A 21263-nucleotide genomic window follows, 5' to 3' on the forward strand; every position below is an offset into this window, starting at 1 on the left:
TAAGAACTAGCTGTTCGTGTTGCTAACCTTTTCTCCCTGTCCACAGATCTGATAACTGGGGGATTGGAATCTATGTCATTTAAGCTATTTTCCCCTCAGTATTCACAACTGCCAAAAAATGTTCATACCCTTACCCAATTTTTAGTTTTGGAGGGATGTGCCATTTACTGGTGTGTTTTCTCCAGTACACCCCTGTGAGACAGTTCATGTCAATTTACAATTACACTCATTTGAAAAATGATCGTAATATTTTGGATCCAGTTTTTAAACGCAGATGATGAAGTGTTGCTTCCAAAATAATGTGCATGTGCACCCATTGGAGGTATTTATTCAGAATTTGACCATAATGCAGCATTGCAACCCAAAAGCATTCCAAAATTATAAATCAGGCCTCCCCACATCACAAAATTGGCATAATTATGAGATTTAAAATAAATAAAAAATGTTGGTATTTTTTATTTGCCTTTTGATTTCCGAGTCTTTAGGGTGCACTCAAGTCATATTTTCATGCATTTCTCTGCACCAGGAGAGCTAGAAACATACTCATTTTTTTTTTTTTTACATAAAAGCTGTGAGTCTCACATAATTATGGACTCCAGCACTGGGGCTTTAAGAAAATTAACAAATATAACGATACTCATGATAAAAATCACAAGAGTTGGAAACCCTGATGATGTGTAGTCAATATTTTAAGAAGCCGCTTTCACAGAAATGTCCTCCTTTTATTTTTCATAAACCCCATGTATGTGCACATGTGTGTGCAATCTCATGCCCACAGAGAAAGGGGGCGATGTTCTGGGAAATCTGTTCTTTTGGTTATATCCATTTTAAGTACAAATATGTTTTCTTAAAGCCATAGACGAGGAGGGGAGGTATCAGCACTTAGAACCAAACTTGTTTTAAGTGCATTTGCTGGAAATATTTGTATTGCTCCTTTTGAGGGGGGAGGGAGGATTTCTGAGTGTACTGATTTTACTGCAGAGTGTTTAATTTACAAAATTTGAAATAGGGGTAACAGGGGGCTCTGTAAGAGGACAGTAAAGTATAAAAACAAACCCAATTCATCACCGCTGGTGGTGAAAAGTATGAATGGTGAAAAGTAATTGATTAAAATGTTTACTTAATATTAATAACACAGCTGTGTTTTAATATATGATATTTAACTTATTGCCCCTCTAAATGACCCACAGAAACATGTGTGAACGTTACTTTTGCGAACAAAGGTGACATTTTTGAATTTTTTAGTTGCCTTTTAACAAATGCTTAGCACATATTAACTAACACCATTGTAAATTCTAGTATAGATATTACACAAATGTTTGTACCAGGAGACAAATGTGTGTTGCTGATTGCTAGGCACTGTTTTTTGTTGCTGTAGCCTACAGTTAAGATTGACTAGTAACAAATGGTTTTGGTCTACACCAGAATTTACAATTGCATTAATTAACATATATTAATTAATGTGTTTAAAGCACGACTAAAAATTCAGATGTAGACCTACTCCAGTGGAGAAACTCATCTAGAAAAAAAAATTGTTTGGTGACACATAACATATAATAGAGGCATGGCCAATATCCATTTCCACAGCCAGCAGATCTGGAAAAGGGTAAAATTTCAAGATCCTTTATGGTGGCCCCAAAGTTGATCCCCTGTAGCAAAACCAACAAAGGCAGTTTAAGAGCAGTAGACTGTACACAATAATATTGCTGCTAAAATTTGTGTTAAAAAATGCCTGATAGGACAAATAAAATTTGTGTGTGTGATGTGTGTAAATGTTTTACCTACCTGCATGATTCCCCATGTGGGGTATTCCCAGTGAGAAGACTGGAAGTTCTGCCAGGCAGAAGTTGCAGCGTCCCTGGAAATCTTCCATAATTGGTGGGGAGGGGATTTGGGGATTGGCTTCTCCACACACCAAAAGGGGCGGGAAGACAGCCTTCCTGGTAGTGAAGATACATATGGTTCTGTTTTCAAAGTTAACTGATGCCGTGCTCTCTGCCCCTCATTCTGCAGAGAGCCTGCAACAGTAGCTCTGAGAAATCTGGACTGCCCCATTTCATTTCAGTGAGACGTTGGTCTGAAATCGAGAGATGACTACATGTCAACATTAACTATTTCACTACTGAGTAGAAACATCCAGCTAATGTACTTATCCCACTGTTCAATGTCTCATGCCTCCCCATGTGCCAAAGGCTCCAATCGTCTCCCATCTAGCTGCCAAAACCTCTAGCTTTCCCCTTTGATAACTTCTGCAGCGCAGTTGTGCATTGTCACTAAAATATTTGTGGCATATCCCAAACTGAAAATTTAGAAACAATGCAAAATAAATTTAATATGAAAATCATTACACCGGGGATGTTGCAATGATTGCAGTATTTATTTTTATTTTCAGTAACACATTAATTTTTTAAAATGTAAATGAAGCCACCACAGAATATCTAGTCAGCTGCATTAGTGCTGTGGAAGCTAGTCTCACCGGCTGCAACGTACGTTGTGGCAGGCTGAAGACCCTGCCTCTACACTGACACCTAGCTCTCCTGGCCCCCATGTGGCCTTTTGTCAATGTAGTTCCATAAGCTACTGTGCTTTGCTCAGGGCTGCCATATTGGCTTAGTGGAGGTAGCTTTATATAGATGGTGATGGACCCATCCACCCACAACTCTGCTCATTTCCACACTTCTCAAGCTAATATATTAGTGTAATGAGGAGCCTTTAGACAAGGGGTCTTCTATAGGGCAGGAGGTTAGAGCTGGAAAGCTGATGGTAAAAGCACCTTATTTTAAATTGGGCAGTTGTTTTGGGGGGCAGGGTCTATGCATAATATACATACCCCACTATTGCTTCTGATTCGTAAAATGTGTTGTCATAGAATTTATTTCGCATATGTGTTACCCCAGAGTGTGCAGAATTTACCATTACTTTTCTTAATCTTAGAAAGCATTTGATGGTCAGGTATCTAATGGGATATCATTAATTGGGCATAGAGCACTCTAGAATTCTCAGGAAAAAAATGTGAAAAGCATCTAAGTCACTTAGATTCATTTTGAAAATGCGGCGTAGGCTCGTATGTCATCTAGGTGCTTTAAAATTTTTACCCTAGTGTCACATTCTGGGATGCAGTCCAGACTAATGAGGGGTTGTGTCACCGGCTGCCCCGCACCTTTGGGTGCCTCTCAATGCTTTGCTGTTGTACCTTCCAACCAGGGCTGCTCACAAGCAGCCTACCAGTAGGCAGGTCACACCCTGAGTCTGTGTATAGCTGCAACCCTGGTCCAGCAACTCTGACCTCAGCAGCAACCCTCCAGTCATAACTCCGGCTTTTATCAGCTTTGCTTACTACTTGCAAAGTGACTCCAATACACTCCTAGTCCCAAATTTTCCCAAAACCTTTTCCTTGCCTTTCCCTGGACAGTTCAGTAAAGACCCAGTAAAGGGTCAATATTCAACAATTTGATACTTTTAACTGGAGTTACCAAACAGTTCATTTTAAACACAACACTGGATTAGTTTAGATTAAAAATAAAACAAGTTTATTTAATTACAGAGAGAGAGAGATTTTAAGTGAGCACAAATATAAGGTATTATGGTTACAAGAAAAATAAAGATAAAATGCTTCCTAGTAGCTAACATTTAGCAAGCTAGACTTGGTTCAAGGTAAAATCCTTACCACATGTTCCCAGCAACAAATTCTCAGGTCAGGAGCTGCCCGCAAAGTCAAAGGGCCAGTTCCTTTGTTGTTTTAGGTATAATTGATGAGAGAGAGAAACAGAGAGATCCTGGGGTATTTTTGCCTCTCACTTTTATAGTCCACTCACCCTTTTGAAAGGCATTTTCCTGAGGGTTACCACTAGTTAAGTTCATTCCCGCTGGGAGGAAGAAGACATGGAGTCTTGTGGTGAAAGAGGTCCCATATTATTATTCTGAAATGCAGCTCGATCTTTTCCTGCCCCGTCCATTGCCAAAGAATGGCCACTTGACAGGTGATTGCCAGTCAACTTTGATAACAGCTGGCTAGTGGAGTCAGCTGGTCCTTTGTCTTTGAGAAACTGGCTGACCCACTCCACAGGTTGTACTCATAATTTCATCTTATGCTTATAACTCTTAATATGCATTTCATACATACATTACACAAGAATATTGATGATCAATGTGTTAGTTTTCAAATGATACCTCACAAGGCATATTTTGTATAAATATTACTACAGTAGTGTGTAGGGTGTGAATACGTGCTGCTTTTGGTCACACACAGTGCTTTGTATTACCTGGTTACCATATTAATCAAAACAGATGCACATGTGAAAAAAATAATATGCTTTATTTATTTTTGTTAAAAGAAAGCTATGGCTGCCCAGTAAAATCATGCAGTGTCAGGCTGTATTTCACAAAATTGGAAATGTGTTTGCCATTCCTTCTCCTCTTCCAGATGTGACAGTGGAATAATCTTCAAGGTGTTTTATTCTGCCAGCTGGGATCTTTTTATTCAAAACCTGGGGACAGGGTGCTGAGTGGTTCAGGGAATTGATAAAGGAAAACAGAGCCTTTCTCCTTTCAGTCCTTGGTTCTAATATGGCTCAGGTTGGTAGTGATTAATTAAGGAATTAAGGAATTAAATGCCCCTCTCCCATGACTTGCATCTGAAGAAGTGAGGTTCTTACCCACGAAAGCTTATGCTCCCAATACTCCTGTTAGTTTCAAAGGTGCCACAGGACCCTCTGTTGCTTTTTACAGATTCAGACTAACACGGCTACCCCTCTGATACCCTGTCCCATTGGATTTCAGTGTGAATTGGATACGACTCCCTTGGTTCCTTTAAAAATCCCAGCCTGAAATCTGTTATCCTATGGCCATTGAGGGTATGTCTACACAGGAATAAAAGATCCCTCACCCTCGCAAGTTCTTAGAGCTCAGGATCCAGCCTGAGCCCGAATATCTACACAGCAGTTTTACAGCCCTGGAGCCCAAGCCGTGTAAGCCTGACTCAGCTGATCTGGGCCAGCTACAGGCTTTTTTTGTCTCAGTGTAGACATGCCCTGAGTGGCTAGTGTGAAGTGGTTTCAGTGCAGATCCTAATGAACAAGTATGCACATCAGTGGACAGACCAAGGACTGAATGGATATGGAGTGTGATGAGTTTCTTACTCAAGTAGGTAGTTGAGAGTTTCATTGGCATTGTGATGCAGGGGGAGTTTGCATTGCTGTGGCTTGTGCTGTAGCTGTGGATAAATAGAGAACTTCAGCTGCCAGGGCTAGCAATACACCGTCTTTCCTAAGCCTCTGTTGGTGGAAGAGGATGTTGAAATATTCAGCTTGTCAGGTGATCTGATGGGCTGGGTATAAGAACCTGCAGTGGTTTAGTTTCAGATATTTAGTAAACTAGCATTGCTTAATAACCGAGGAAATTAAGCGCGAATCCAGAGGAAAAGCTATGCAGCAACATCATAGTACTCACAAAGAGAAGAAAGGCTCATAATGAATTTGGATTTTGTTATGCTCTTTAGGTTAGTTATTGCATGCATAGAAAATAATCATAAGCCAGTCTCCAGTAATATGCTTTGATGGGATTGCCTGTAGCAGAGCAGATCTTGAAACAACCAGCATGTTTGGGAATGAGCTGGAGGGAGCAGGGAAAAATGTTTACAAGCAAAAGTGGGTGCCACAAGATCCGATGATGCTATTCATCTCTAATGCAGACATACCCGAACAAAGTATGCTACAGCAATGAAAGCAGACGTTCATTTCTTGTATTGTCTGGGGGAAACATTCCTAGAAGAAGAGATGTTGATAAGACTGTAGCTGCAGAGACCCATGTATTTACTTGGTAATATATATCTCAAAGTTTTCAATTTAGCCTCAGTAATGGGAAGGAAGATGCCAAATAAGAAAGCACTATTGCTTATAATCACAGTTCTGCCCACGTTGCCAGTGTGATCTCAGTGGATTAGTGAATTTTCTCTGTGGTAAAAGCGTTATTAATTTCTAACCCTTGTGGCGAAAAACCCATTAATTGTGTGTTGGAGTTAGGATTTCTTTTTGGGTTTCCAATTAAACCCACCGTGATAACCAGTTATATGGGCCTGTAAGGGTCCGGACTCACCCCTGCGGCGCCCCCTACTGGCTACTCCGGGGAATCAGCTCGTCCAGCATCTGGAGCGCCCTCTGCAGGCCGGTGATCTGCCTTGTCCCTACTTCTGGCCCCTGTGTCCCTCCCAGAACCCCTGGTGCCCCTTGCTCTGGGTTGCTGCCCCCTGGCAGTACCCCACAGATCTGGGTCTCCTCCCCCGGGGTACCCCCACCCACTAGCCCCACCTTGCCTCAGCCCTAGGCCACTGCCAGTCACCAACTAGCCCCCACTCCTTGGGGCAGACTGCAGTATAGGCCACTCGTCACTGGCAAGGCGGGTTTGGACCTGCTGCCTTGGCCTAGCCCTGGGCTGCCCTCTGCGACCCCCAGTACCACTTGGCCCTCCGCTAGGCCGCAGCCTGGGGCTATCCAGGCTGGAGCTCCCCAGCTCCTCAGCCTGTCCCCAGCTCTGCTCCACTACAGGTACCCTATGTCTAGCTTCCTGCAGCCAGGCTAGGGTTACCATACGTCCAGTTTTTCCCGGACATGTCCGGCTTTTCGGCAATCAAACCCCCGTCCGGGGGGAATTGCCAAAAAGCCGAACATATCCAGGAAAAATACCGGTCGGGCACTTCCTCTCCCGCGGCTGCTCTGCTCCTCCCCGGACTCAGACTTCGGCTCTGTTTAAGAGCCAAGCTGCCTGAGCCAGCGCTACCGGCTTCGGGCAGCCCCCGTGCCTCCGGACCCTGTGCCGCCGGAGCAGAGCAGCTGGAGCCGGGGAGGAGAAGTTCCCGGCCGGCGGCTGGGGTCCGGAGTCAAGGGGGCTGCCCGAAGCCGGTAGCGCTGGCTCGGGCAGCTTGGCTCTTAACCAGAGCCGAAGTCTGAGTCCGGGGAGGAGCAGAACAGCTGGAGCCCGGGAGGGGAAGTGCCCGGCTGGGGGTGCAGGGTCCGGAGGCATAGGGGCTGCCCGAAGCCCGAGTGCTACCGGCTTCATGGTTTGCCGGGCAGCCTCCAGACCCTGCGCCCCCGGCTCGGCGCTTCCCCTCCCGGGTTCCAGCTGCGCTGGGGAAGTGCCGGCCGGGGGCGCAGGGTCTGGAGGTTGCCTGGCAAACCGTAAAGCCAGTAGCGCTCGGGCAGCCCTTTCCACGTGGCTGGGAGGGAGGAGGGGGAGTTAGGGCGGGGACTTTGGGGAAGGGGCAGGGAACGGGCAGAGTTGGGGCGGGGTGGTGGTAGGGAAGGGGCAGAGCCGGGGGTGGGGAAGGGGCGGGGCTAGGGCCCGTGGAGTGTCCTCTTTTTTTATTTTTTAAATATGGTAACCCTAAGCCAGGCCCTTCTCTCTCTGCACTCAGAAAGTGACTCTGGCCTGAGCGCCTGGCTCCCAGCCTTTATAGGGCCTGCTGAGGCTGTTTAGGGTGTGGCGCCAGCTGCAGCCACTTCCCCTAATCAGCTCAGCCTTCACACTGCCTGCTCCCTGGGCTATCTCAGGCCCTTCCAGGCAGGAGCAGGTGTCCACCCTGCTACAGGGCCATATAATCATACAATCTGCTCATTATTTTATTTTTTGGGAAAACAAATATTTGCAGTACTAAAAAAAAATACAGGAACAAGTCCAAGTTACATACCAAACAGCTCCTTCCCACCTCATTCAACTTGCAAAATAAAGACCAGGCAAATAAATTCAACTAAATACAATTGAACCTCACTGATTTGCACCAGTACCTGGGGGGTACTTTATGAATGACTGAATTTTACAAATTAGCAAATCAGTGAACAAATGCAACAAAAACTCGATTCATTTATATGACAAGTGAACTGTGGTTTAGGCCTAGTTATTTATGATTGTGCTTCATAGGATACTAGTGTGTAGCAATGTGATCTATCCATTCCTAGCACACCCATCTTTGTAGCTCTTGGGCACTATTCAGGAAATGTTTTGTAGTATATGAGATAAAGTAAATAAATTCTTGGTAGTAAAAAAAATACTAGCTAGAGTATTCTTCCATTAAGGCCCTGTCTATACAGCAGTTCGTCTTTTGCACTAATGTATTTATGCTAGTGCAAGCCCCAAGTGTAGATAGGTTGCACCAGTGTAAAATGAGGTTTGCGGTACTGAAGTTTATCCCAATAGGTTGTCAGGGTAAGTTGCACTAGTACGTGCCCCGTTTTGCACTGGGATGGTTTGTTCCCTTTAAGAAAGGAAGGATATGGTCTGTCCGGTGGTTGGGGTAGTACTCCAGGACTTGAAGGACACATGTTCAATACTTTAATCTGTCACAGACTTCCTGTGTGACTGCGGGCAAGTCACTTAATCGCTGTGCCTGTAAAGTAGGGTAATAGCACTTCCCTAACTCACAGAGCTGTTGTGAGTCTAAATTCACTCAGTAATGGGGACTATTTAAGTAGAATCATAGAATCATAGAATCATAGAATATCAGAGTTGGAAGGGACCTCAAGAGGTCATCTAGTCCAACCCCCTGCTCAAAGCAGGACCAATTCCCAGCTAAATCATCCCAGCCAGGGCTTTGTCAAGCCGGGCCTTAAAAACCTCCAAGGAAGGAGACTCCACCACCTCCCTAGGTAACGCATTCCAGTGTTTCACCACCCTCCTAGTGAAATAGTTTTTCCTGATATCCAACCTGGACCTCCCCCACCGCAACTTGAGACCATTGCTCCTTGTTCTGTCCTCTGCCACCACTGAGAACAGCCGAGCTCCATCCTCTTTGGAACTCCCCTTCAGGTAGTTGAAGGCTGCTATCAAATCCCCCCTCATTCTTCTCTTCTGGAGACTAAACAATCCCAGTTCTCTCAGTCTCTCCTCATAAGTCATGTGCTCCAGACCCCTAATCATTTTTGTTGCCCTCCGCTGGACTCTTTCCAATTTTTCCACATCCTTCTTGTAGTGTGGGGCCCAAAACTGGACACAGTATTCCAGATGAGGCCTCACCAATGTCGAATAAAGGGGAACGATCACGTTCCTCGATCTGCTGGCAATGCCCCTACTTATACAGCCCAAAATGCCGTTAGCCTTCTTGGCAACAAGAGCACACTGTTGACTCATATCCAGCTTCTCGTCCACTGTGACCCCTAGGTCCTTTTCAGCAGAACTGCTACCTAGCCATTCGGTCCCTAGTCTGTAGCAGTGCATGGGATTCTTCCGTCCTAAGTGCAGGACTCTGCACTTGTCCTTGTTGAACCTCATCAGGTTTTTTTCTGCCCAATCCTCTAATTTGTCTAGGTCCCTCTGTATTCGATCCCTACCCTCTAGTGTATCTACCACGCCTCCTAGTTTAGTGTCATCTGCAAACTTGCTGAGAGTGCAGTCCACACCATCCTCCAGATCATTAATAAAGATATTAAACAAAACCGGCCCCAGGACCGACCCTTGGGGCACTCCACTTGAAACCGGCTGCCAACTAGACATGGAGCCATTGATCACTACCCGTTGAGCCCGACGATCTAGCCAGCTTTCTATCCACCTTACAGTCCATTCATCCAGCCCATACTTCTTTAACTTGGTGGCAAGAATACTGTGGGAGACAGTATCAAAAGCTTTGCTAAAGTCAAGAAATAACACATCCACTGCTTTCCCCTCATCCACAGAGCCAGTTATCTCATCATAGAAGGCAATTAGGTTAGTCAGGCACGACTTCCCCTTCGTGAATCCATGCTGACTGTTCCTGATCACTTTCCTTTCCTCTAAATGTTTCATAATTGATTCCTTGAGGACCTGCTCCATAATTTTTCCAGGGACTGAGGTGAGGCTGACTGGCCTGTAGTTCCCCGGATCCTCCTTCTTCCCTTTTTTAAAGATGGGCACTACATTAGCCTTTTTCCAGTCATCTGGGACCTCCCCCGATCGCCATGAGTTTTCAAAAATAATGGCTAATGGCTCTGCAATCTCACCCGCCAACTCCTTTAGCACCCTCGGATGCAGCGCATCCGGCCCCATGGACTTGTGCACGTCCAGTTTTTCTAAATAGTCCCGAACCACTTCTTTCTCCACAGAGGGCTGGTCACCTTCTCCCCATGCTGTACTGCCCAGTGCAGCAATCTGGGAGCTGACCTTGTGCGTGAAGACAGAGGCAAAAAAATCATTGAGTACATTAGCTTTTTCCACATCCTCGGTCACTAGGTTGCCTCCCTCATTCAGTAAGGGGCCCACACTTTCCTTGATTTTCTTCTTCTTGCTAACATACCTGAAGAAACCCTTCTTGTTACTCTTAACATCTCTTGCTAACTGCAACTCCAAGTGTGATTTGGCCTTCCTGATTTCACTCCTGCACGCCTGAGCAATATTTTTATACTCCTCCCTGGTCATTTGTCCAATCTTCCACTTCTTATAAGCCTCTTTTTTGCGTTTAAGATCAGCAAGGATTTCACTGTTTAGCCAAGCTGGTCGCCTGCCATATTTACTATTCTTTCTACACATCGGGATGGTTTGTTCCTGCAATCTCAATAAGGATTCTTTAAAATACAGCCAGCTCTCCTGGACCCCTTTGCCCTTCATGTTATTCTCCCAGGGGATCCTGCCCATCTGTTCCCTGAGGGAGTCAAAGTCTGCTTTTCTGAAGTCTAGGGTCGATATTCGGCTGCTCTCCTTTCTTCCTTGTGTCAGGATCCTGAACTCGACCATCTCATGGTCACTGCCTCCCAGGTTCCCATCCACTTTTGCTTCCCCTACTAGTTCTTCCCTGTTTGTGAGCAGCAGGTCAAGAAAAGCTTTGCCCCTAGTTGGTTCCTCCAGCACTTGCACCAGGAAATTGTCCCCTACGCTTTCCAAAAATTTCCTGGATTGCCTGTGCACCGCTGTATTGCTCTCCCAGCAGATATCAGGGTGATTAAAGTCTCCCATGAGAACCAGGGCCTGCGATCTAGCAACTACTGCTAGTTGCCAGAAGAAAGCCTCGTCCACCTCATCCCCCTGGTCTGGTGGTCTATAGCAGACTCCAACCACGACATCACCCTTGTTGCTCCCACTTCTCAACTTTATCCAGAGACTCTCAGGTTTTTCTGCAGTATCATACCGGAGCTCTGAGCAGTCATACTCCTCTCTTACATACAACGCAACTCCCCCACCTTTTCTGCCCTGCCTGTCCTTCCTGAACAGTTTATATCCATCCATGACAGTACTCCAGTCATGTGAGTTATCCCACCAAGTCTCTGTTATTCCAATCACATCATAGTTCCCTGACTGTGCCAGAACTTCCAGTTCTCCCTGCTTGTTTCCCAGGCTTCTTGCATTTGTGTATAGGCACTTAAGATAACTCAATGATCGTCCCTCTTTCTCAGCATGAGACAGGAGTCCTCCCCTCTTGCGCTCTCCTGCTTGTGCTTCCTCCCAGGATCCCATTTCCCCACTTACCTCAGGGCTTTGGTCTCCTTCCCCCGGTGAACCTAGTTTAAAGCCCTCCTCACTAGGTTAGCCAGCCTGCTGGCGAAGATGCTCTTCCCTCTCTTCGTTAGATGGAGCCCGTCTCTGCCTAGCACTCCTTCTTCTTGGAACACCATCCCATGGTCGAAGAATCCAAAGCCTTCTCTCCGACACCACCTGCATAGCCATTCGTTGACTTCCACGATTCGACGGTCTCTACCCCGGCCTTTTCCTTGCACAGGGAGGATGGACGAGAACACCACTTGCGCCTCAAACTCCTTTAAAAATTAATGGAGATATCCTATCTCCTAGAACTGGAAGGGACCTTGAAAGGTCATCAAGTCCAGCCCCCTGCCTTCACTAGCAGGACCAAGTATTGATTTTGCCCCAGATCCCTAAGTGGCCCCCTCAAGTATTGAACTCACAACCCTGGGTTTAATAGGCCAATGCTCAAACCACTGAGCTATCCCTCCCCCGAAATAGGGGGATACATCAGCATAGTTACACTGCTGCAACTTTCCCTAGATTACACTGATCTTAGACTTCACTGAGGATGGGGAGGGACAGCTAATGAACACACAAACCCGCACTTTACATACACATGTCACCTGAGTCTGGATTAGGAAGCAATAGTGAGAATAAAGATCTAAAAATCTTCAGAGTTCTGTACAAGATCCTTTGGCTCCATATAGTATGTGACTCAGTAGAATGTTCCGTTACATACTTTATGGCTATGATCTTGTGGGATATTGTTCTATGTATCTTGTTTTATATTACATAGTTCTGTTATTTATCAGCTCTTCTTGTGACATTTTCACTGTGTGGTTCAAATTCTCAGCCAGCATAAACTGGCACCACCCCATAGACTTCAACGATGTTCTGCCAATTTACACCAACAAAGAATTTGGAACTATGCGTGGAGGTTGCCACACAGCTCAGGACATAAATAGATATATATGCCTATTTAAAAAAAAAATAAAGAGGAACACTACTAGGCTTTATCTTTTCTTATTAATTGTCTTATTTCTCTTACAGATAACACATCACATTACTAAAACGGAAGGCATTTTTTAAAAACAAATCAATTTTATTCTTATGCTGGCTGTTCACCTTTTTTCCTTTCATTCAGTTCCATCCTGCAAGGTGTTGAGCACCGGCAAAGCACTTAAGCGTGTGCTTATCTGTATGCATGTGGCTGGTCCTACTGAAGTCAATGGAGCTATTCATGTGTTTAACATTAAGCATGTAGCTTAGTGCTTAGCTTGACTGAAATCATGTTGCTCAGTCTCTTGCAGGATCGAGCCTATTAGGAAACTATTCTGGCCCAGCTGGCAGTGATGTTATGACCCATGCACGTGGTCATTTAATAAGATATGTGGTAGCATCTATTGCAGGGATAGGCAACTTATGGCATGCATGCCAAAGGTGGCACGAGAGCTGATTTTCAGTGGCACTCACACTGCTCGGGTCCTGGCCACCGGTCCGGGGGGGCTCTGCATTTTAATTTAATTTTAAATGAAGCTTCTTAAACATTTTAAAAACCTTATTTACTTTACATACAACAATAGTTTAGTTATATATTATAGACTTATAGAAAGAGACCTTCTAAAAACGTTCAAATGTATTACTGGCATGTGAAACCTTAAATCAGAATGAATAAATGAAGACTCGGACACCACTTCTGACAGGTTGCCGACCCCTGCTATTGGTTGAGTGAAAAAGGTCTGACTGGATTATACATCTCTAGAATCCATGTTCTCTGATTTCTTCATTGATGTTAATATCAGGACGTGATGCTGGGCAGGCCATATCATGTATAATTTTTGACGGTCTTGTTTTCCTGTCAGGAAAGTGTTTACCTTTTGGGTTGTTCATGCTGCTGCATTATGGAGTCCTAGACAACAGGACATTTCTGATCTTCCACAGTTTTCTCACTAAGCACTTTGTGTTTATAGATTTATGTTCATATTTAAAGTAATGCATGTGAGGGTTGTAACCCATGTAACTGTTATGGGCTCTGTTATGTGTCTGCTTTAGGGTCGACCCTATCCCATATGACACTCCAAAACCAACGGGCCACACGCGATTTGTCTGCGTCTCAGACACACACTCCAGAACAGATGGCATCCAGATGCCTTATGGGGACATCCTTCTCCACACAGGCGATTTCACCGAGCTGGGACTGCCCTCCGAGGTTAAGAAGTTTAATGACTGGTTAGGTAAGGAATTATTGCATTTTGGTGACCCCAATTAACCTTTTCTGTCCAAGTGTCACTCACTGCTTTCTAATTGAATTAAAGCACTTGGAGACCCCCACCTCCACAACCCCTGCTTCAGTTGTTCCTATGTGATGTGCTCTGTCTAATATGATCGTGTTAATTAAAGATGAATTGAGATATTTTGCTTTATCACTGCATTATCTTGGGAGTGGGACCTCTGTCATTCCAAGGCAAGGGTACAGGAGCTATGTGACAGTGTACACTGTAAGGGTGGGACTGGATGTGTGCACACAGTACGTCCCACTGGCAGCTGGCATTTCTGTAACTCTGGGTCTGCAGCCAAAAAAACCCTTTTGCCACCACTGGTAGGGGCAGTTTCAAAGGGTTGTACTACACAGTATGTGGTTGTGATTACTGAATTGAGTGCACCTTTCAGATAAAGGAGGGCTGCCATTTTAACTCTTTGACTGCTGACTCCTGCTATGCTCTGGAATTTCCCAGATGGAAGCACCTATTGCACTGGTGAATTTGCCAGGTGTGTCCTAGTGATCAGTTGATACTGGTGGGTCATTAAGAGAATGACAGCAGCTCCGCAAGAATGGGGCAGGTTGCAGCGAGTAGGTTATACTCAGGAGAATGGATTTTCCCATGTGCCAGGCATCATTGTTACATATGACATCATGCGGCCAGTTATGTGTTGCCATGTCACTGTTTGCACTAGGGATATTAAAGACGCTAGGATGGCCCAACAGAGCAAGCAGATCTTCCAAAATCTCTTCCTTTCCAAAATAAATCTGCAGCATTGTATAAAAGCTTTTAAAACCATGGCTGAGTCATTGCACTGTGCCCCAGTCATTGCACTCTCTTTCAGCTGCTGCTGTGTGATGACCGCGTCTCTAAAGGCCGTTAATAGCATCATTAAATCCCATTGGATTCTCTTGGCTCTTAGGGAGATGAGAGAGGACTTTTATTTTGGTTCATAAAAAGAAACAAAAGAGCTTTCCTTCCACATCCTTTGCCTTTCTCACCCTCCTCCTTGCTTTTCCTCTCCCTGTCTTGTGCATTTATACTTTCTTACTCCCTTTCCCCCACTTGCTTTCAATGTCTCATACTTCCTTGTCTCATTTTAAGAATATTTGCCCCTCCTCTGGCTGTTGTATACTGGTTACAATGGCTTCTAGTATTCCTTACAGCCACCCTGCTGTAATTATGCCTCACCACCCTTATGATTAGAAAGTCCTAGTGTATTCAAATGGTTCAAAACACATCCCTTTCTGCAACAGTGTTAGTACAGGGTCAGATTGTGACAGGAGCTTATGTGGGAGTATAGGAGGAGGAGCATACAAAGAGCCATCACTTTTTGTGCAGCCTCCACAAAGGCCTGTCAAAACTGGAGTCCATATGCACAGACATATGCAGGGGATACATGGTTTCAAAAGAGATTGAATATGCTCCCCCCCCCCCCCCCCAAAACGAGCCAGTCCCACTAGGGAAGTAGGAAGCACTATTGTTAAAGACGGTTCAGTCTTCAGACCCCTTGTGTGGCAGGCTGCTCCTGGAAGGATTTGCTGTCCTGAGCCCATAGACCCAAGTATCCACCATGGATGGAGCTCAGTGCAGTGTCTAAATATTGAGTCATTACTCCAAAATACCATAGTAGTATCTTGATAAGGATAGTGCTGAGATACAGCACTTTATTTGAAGATGCCAATCTGCGCTGCTGGAAGCCAGCACAAGTAAATTTTTTCATTGTTCCATATTGATACCCCTTTTTTTGACAATCAATTATTATCATTCGATTTCATCACATAAGCCCCTCGTGTACGTGCTTAGTATATGTGTGCAGGAGTTACATGTGTATAGCTTAGTACCTTTATTCATATTGCTCTGTGGTTAACATTAATTACATATGTTATCATTCACTGAATAGATACGTTCCAGCCTCCAATATTTATTTAAGGGATTTTTTAGTGTATATATATATATATATATGTGTGTGTGTGTTTGTATATGTGTGTATATGTGTATACACACACAGACACACACACAGACACACACTCACACACAGGGCTGGTAGAGGTTGGTGTGGCGTTTTTGTCTAATAGGCCAGATTCTGTAGTCTTGAGCAGTGAGAGCATATGAGAAATCTTAGGCATATGATTTGCCCTTGCACATCTATATTTCCCTCGCATGTTTAAAGGAGATCTCTAGTGTATTTCTTTCTGGTTTTGGTAGTCCATAGAGTCCGCCTGTAACTTCATACACAAAACAATACCTGCCACTCTGCTTGCATATTAGAATGAGGCTGCAAATGATTTTTTCCCCACCATATAATGGTTGCAGTTATTCTTAGCTTTCTTTTAGGTGATCTGTTGTCTTGCTTTCTGTCATACCTCACAGTGATGAAATTTCCCTACTCTCCTTGGGACGTGCCTGTACACTCCCCTTTATTTACGCAGTGCATAGAGGAACTGAATGGCCCTATGGAAGAAGGTGGGGGAAGAGTGACTGGGCAACACATCTCTCCTGCCTAGTGTGTAGCCACCTCTCCCCTCTGTGGCTACTGTGAAAAATATCATCACCATGAAACCATGGAGAAAGGCCATGCCCTGAGCACTGCCCTGCCTGCTGCTCTCCATCTCTATAGCGAGCATCCGCAAAGGTGCTTGTATAGGGTGAGGTGGTGGTGGTGGTGGTGGGTATTCCATATAGGTGGCACTCCTCCATTACATGCCCTGCCAGTGTGGATCTGTTGCTTCTCCTCTCCTGGAATTAGAGCAGTGTGACTTTAGGCAAGTCACTTGGGGCCAGAATTTTAAAGGCATTTAAGCACTTAACTACTAATGGCTTCAACGGGAGTTAGGCATCTAACTCCCTTAGTCAGTCTGAGCCTCAGTTCACCATCTGTAAAATGGGGATAATATCACTGCCCTATCTCATAAAAGTGTTGTAAGGAGAAATATAATAAAAATAGTGAGATGCTCAGATAGTGTAGTAATGGGGGCATAGCAATATCTACATATGTTAGAGGTGAGCAAATCATCTTCTGTTTCCTATTCTTAAGATTTATTCTCACTTCTGCACAATGGTATTCCTTCTGTCTTAGCTGTGCATCCCACCCTGTCTGTTAGGGCCTGTTCCCAAAACCTTTCTGCACATAGAATTCCCATCAAAGCCTATGGGTGTATCACAGAAAAGGGTTTTGTACAGCAGGATTGCTAACGCAGGTTAGTGATTCTGCTGTAAAATCCTGGTGTGAAACCAGCCACCTGTAGTTTTCACTGCAAGGTAGCTAGGTCAGGTCAACAGTATACTCCCACCTGTGGTTGACCTGGTCTAATTTATCTTGTGGTAAAACTACAGGGCCTTGCTCCACTAGGATTTTAGAGGGATTGCTAATGTACATTGGTTGTCCCATTATAAAAATACACCCTTTTGGCAGAAAAACCTAGGCCAAAGTCAAGAGATTAATATCCTACCCCATTTTTACTTGATTAAGAGTTTTGTATGCAGGACTGAGTCCTTCGTTTTGCCTTATGACTCTCTTAATTTTTGTGCACCTGAAATGCCTGCTGGACTCAGTGGGTGTTTTGGCTGCATAAGGTATTTAGGTTTGGGTCCTACCTATCTGCGTCATTAATATATGCAGTGGTGTTTGTGATGGGTTGGATCACAGAAACCCCCTTGGGAGCTGACACCTGATGTGCAAAGACTACCTCTGCTCCTGTTTTCCCTGCCAGCTCAGGACTCCAGCACCCTGTCTTGCTGAGCCAGACACTCCTGTCTCCTCCAACACAGACCCAGGGTCTGAATCACTTGCCCCAAAGCTGCAAGTTTACCTGAAAACAGGTCACAGAAGTGTGCTTGTCTTTAGCACTCAGATGCCCAACTCCCAATGGGGTCTAAACCCAGATAAATCCGTTTTACCCTGCATAAAGCTTATGCAGGGCAAACTCATAAATTGTTCGCCCTCTATAACACTGATAGAGAGAGATGCACAGTTGTTTGCTCCCCCACGTATTAATACATACTCTGAGTAAATTACTAAATAAAAAGTGATTTTATTAAATACAGACAGTAGGATTTAAGTGATTCCAAGTAGTAACAGACAGAACAAAGTAAGTCACCAAACAAAATAAAATAAAATAAAATGCGCAAATCTATGTCTAATCAAACTAAATACAGATAAGTTCCTCACCAGTTCCAGAATGCTCCCTTTTACAGGCTAATCTCCTTTTAGCCTGGGTCCAGCAATCACTCACACCTCCTGTAGTTACTGTCATTTGTTCCAGTTCCCTTCAAGTATCCGGGGGGGGGGGGGGGGCGGCGGGGGTGGAGAGGCTCCTTCCTTAGCCAGCTGAAGACAAAATGGAGGGGTCTCCCATGGGTTTAAATAGACTCTCTCTTGTGGGTGGTGACCCCCCTCCTCCCTCCTATGCAAAGTCCAGCTCCAAGATGGAGTTTTGGAGTCACCTGGGCAAGTCACATGTCCCTGCATGACTCAGTCTTTACAGGCCGAAGCCATTGTTCACATGGTATCTTGCATGTCTCCAGGAAGACTTCTTATGTGGATTGGAGCATTCCAAGATGCATTGTTCCCCAAGTGTTTCCTGATCAGGTACTTAACCTGGTGAATTCCTTCCTAAAGAAGCTGACCAAATGCCTCACAAAGCTTACTTAGAAACCAAGTAAGCATACAGCCCATATTCTTAACCTCAAGTAGAAAATGATATATCTGTACAAATAGGATGAATAGATATAGTAGACCATAACCTTTATGGAGATATATTACATGGCACAGGCAGCACAAAACATATTCCAGTTATGTCATACATACATTTATAAGCACTCGCCCCCCCCATAAAGGCTTATGGGGTATGCTGTCACAGTGTTGTAGCTGTGTTGGTCCCAGGATATTAGAGAGACAAGTTGGGTACGGTAATATCTTTTATTTGACCTGTTTCTGTTGGTGAGAGAGAGCGAAGCTTTCAAGCCTACACAGAGCTCTTCTTCAGGTTCTCTCACCAACAGAAATTGGTTCAATATAACAGTGTTTCTCAACGACTGGTCCATGGACCAGTGCCGGTCCCTGAGATCTCACTGCACAGTTTAGGAAAGCAGCAAGCCAGTCCCTGGTATCAAAAAGGTTGAGAAACACTGCAATAGAAGATATTCTCTCTCCAACCTTGTTTCATTAATGTCAGCTCTTCTTCCTGTGCCTGTTGTGTTTTTCAGCCTTGGTCCACCATTCATCAAACTCTGCCTTCCACATCATGTCTTCTGCTCCCTATAGTTATGTAGTCTATAGCATAGCTTTTGCTAATTCTTATGCTTTTTTCCCTTGACTGATAAATTTTCATTATTGGTTTTGCATGAAACTCTTCTGGGCTTGTGCACTGAATAGCCTCTGTGGTCACTTAGTGATTACACATGCCAGCTGAGGTAATTTATTCACTTTGTTTTGGTGTGAACATGTCCCACGGGTCTTGTAACTGCTGTAATCACTTGACCTTAGTGGCTGTTAAATGCTTTAAACACAGTTATTTTAAATTTATAATTGTTTTCATTAAAAATCCCTTATAGTAACTTAACTGACCTTGCAGTAAACACAGCATTATATGCTGGAGAAGAATTAAGATATTAGGCTTTGGCTAATATACTTCTTTCCAAATATACTTAGTCTATTATTCTATTACAGTGCGCATTTTCCCCTTCCCTTCACATTGAGTCATATATGGAAAATTAAACAGAAGAATATGTAATTATAGCATAGTTGACGATATACAGTATGTCCTTTCGCATGTGCTGGGAAGTGACTGAATAAGTCATGAATGGAAAAGTAAAGAGATGAATTTACATAATATATATCTGCAATGACTGAAGGTATATTTATCCTGTCGGACAGGGCCTGATTTTGCAAACCCTTAAACCCTTGCTCACATGAATAGTCTGCATCAATTTCAATAGTACCATGACTGAGGTACTGTTTGCAGGATCTGTTTCTACACCAGCTGAAGTTCTTCAACCACTTTTTTTTACAAATAATTGCTACTGCTACTTATTTCCTGAAATGCGTGTTCTGTTCTTACTTAGGCAAAACTCCCCCATGGGGTGTGCAGGTTCGATGAGTCGGGCTGAATTATGGTCTGTGGCAACTGTGATTTCAATCTGGAATAACTCCTGTGAAGTTGATGGAGTTACCACAAATATACATCACTATAACTGAAAATTGAAAATTTGACTCACTGTTTCTGAAATGTTTGGGAGGGGCAGAATGATTCTTTTATGCTCTCCTTTCATCTTATATGTTCATTGCCAATAGTGTTCCTCTTAGGGTACATCTACACTGCACACTGCTGGTGGCAGCATGTAGGGTATGTGTAGCTACATGCTGCAATGAAAAGCAACTGCATCCACACTGAGACATGTAGCTGCATGCATCAGTGAAAGGATTTGGCAGGAGGGAGGCAGCAGGAAAGGACGTTGGCAACGGCGAGACAGCAGGACTGTATATAATTGTTTTTAGCAGTGTAGATAGGGGAGGCACTGCTTGGTTGTGTAGAGGACTGTGTAGGGTACATACCCACAGAGATCAGGTGTGTCTTTACTCACCTAAGAAGTGCCTCACCATCTATGCTTCTGTTTATACCCATGCTGTGGGGTGTGCAGCGAATGTACTCTACACATTGATGTAAGGGGTGTACAGTGTAGACGTACCTTTAGGGTTTTCTCTTTCTATTGCTGCTGCATGATATAGGTAAGCTGAGGAAACATGTGAATAATGTGACATAGTGAGGCAAGTCTGATTTTTGGATTAGGGTCAAATTCTTCTAGTTACACCAGTGTCATCTTTGTTGACTTCAGTAGAAATGCACCGGTGTAAATGAAAGAAGAATTTTGCCTTTACATGCAGTATATTTAGTTTGTCCAATATGTTAGTGAAAGAAATAAAAGCAGAGGACATGTATATTTAAATTTGGTGAGTGGCTGGTTACATTGTGCTTATTTGTGTATTGGTGGTAGTTCTGTTAAGGCTTGTTTTACGCTAAGCAAAAAAGTTACTGTGGGTTATGTTGGTATGTGACATTTGATTAAGTTAATGAAAGTGGCAGCTTCAAATGAAACTGTTGACTGTAATGTAGAGTAGATGATAAAGCTGGAAGAGCTATGATAACGTGGTGTTGCTGTAGGAAGTATGAACAGATGATCTGTTCTAATCCACCCTTAGCTTGTCCACATGAGCCCTTGTCGATATCTAAAAGTGTATCCCACAGTTGTAGATTGGATGTCTGCCATTATAGTGTTTGCTTCGTAAAAACCAAACTTATTCTGAAGCAGACAAATGGAATAAAACAATATAATGAGATTGGGAACATTTTCTTATCACTGTTAAAAAAATCCAACATTCAGGGTTACATTCCTTTTAGGAGAGGGGGGAGAGAAAAGGGCAGGGAGAGCTGGTTCCTTTGCTCTTCTTCCCAACCATCTCTTTATACCTTTTTGGTTAGGTTCCTCCTTCATTATTTTCTCATTATAGTTGCACACTTGGATCATCTCTGAACCCAATCCTCTACTTACGTAGGAATAGTAAATGGGAATTTTTTTCTGAGAAAG

The 21263-nt window shown here is 44.0% G+C and overlaps 1 protein-coding gene across 4 annotated transcripts in view; it reads left to right on the forward strand.

Moving 5' to 3' along the window:
• MPPED2 (metallophosphoesterase domain containing 2) overlaps positions 1-21263 on the forward strand; it is a 138232-nt gene that overhangs the window by 42211 nt on the left and 74758 nt on the right. For all 4 annotated transcript variants that reach the window (XM_065592523.1, XM_005286867.5, XM_005286868.5 and 1 more), the window contains one exon: positions 13468-13649. In XM_065592523.1, the coding sequence (XP_065448595.1) occupies positions 13468-13649 (182 nt within the window). The remainder of the gene's footprint in view (positions 1-13467; positions 13650-21263) is intronic.

The sequence above is a fragment of the Chrysemys picta genome, chromosome 4, assembly GCF_011386835.1.
Source record: "Chrysemys picta bellii isolate R12L10 chromosome 4, ASM1138683v2, whole genome shotgun sequence".
Classification (NCBI taxonomy): domain Eukaryota; kingdom Metazoa; phylum Chordata; order Testudines; family Emydidae; genus Chrysemys; species Chrysemys picta.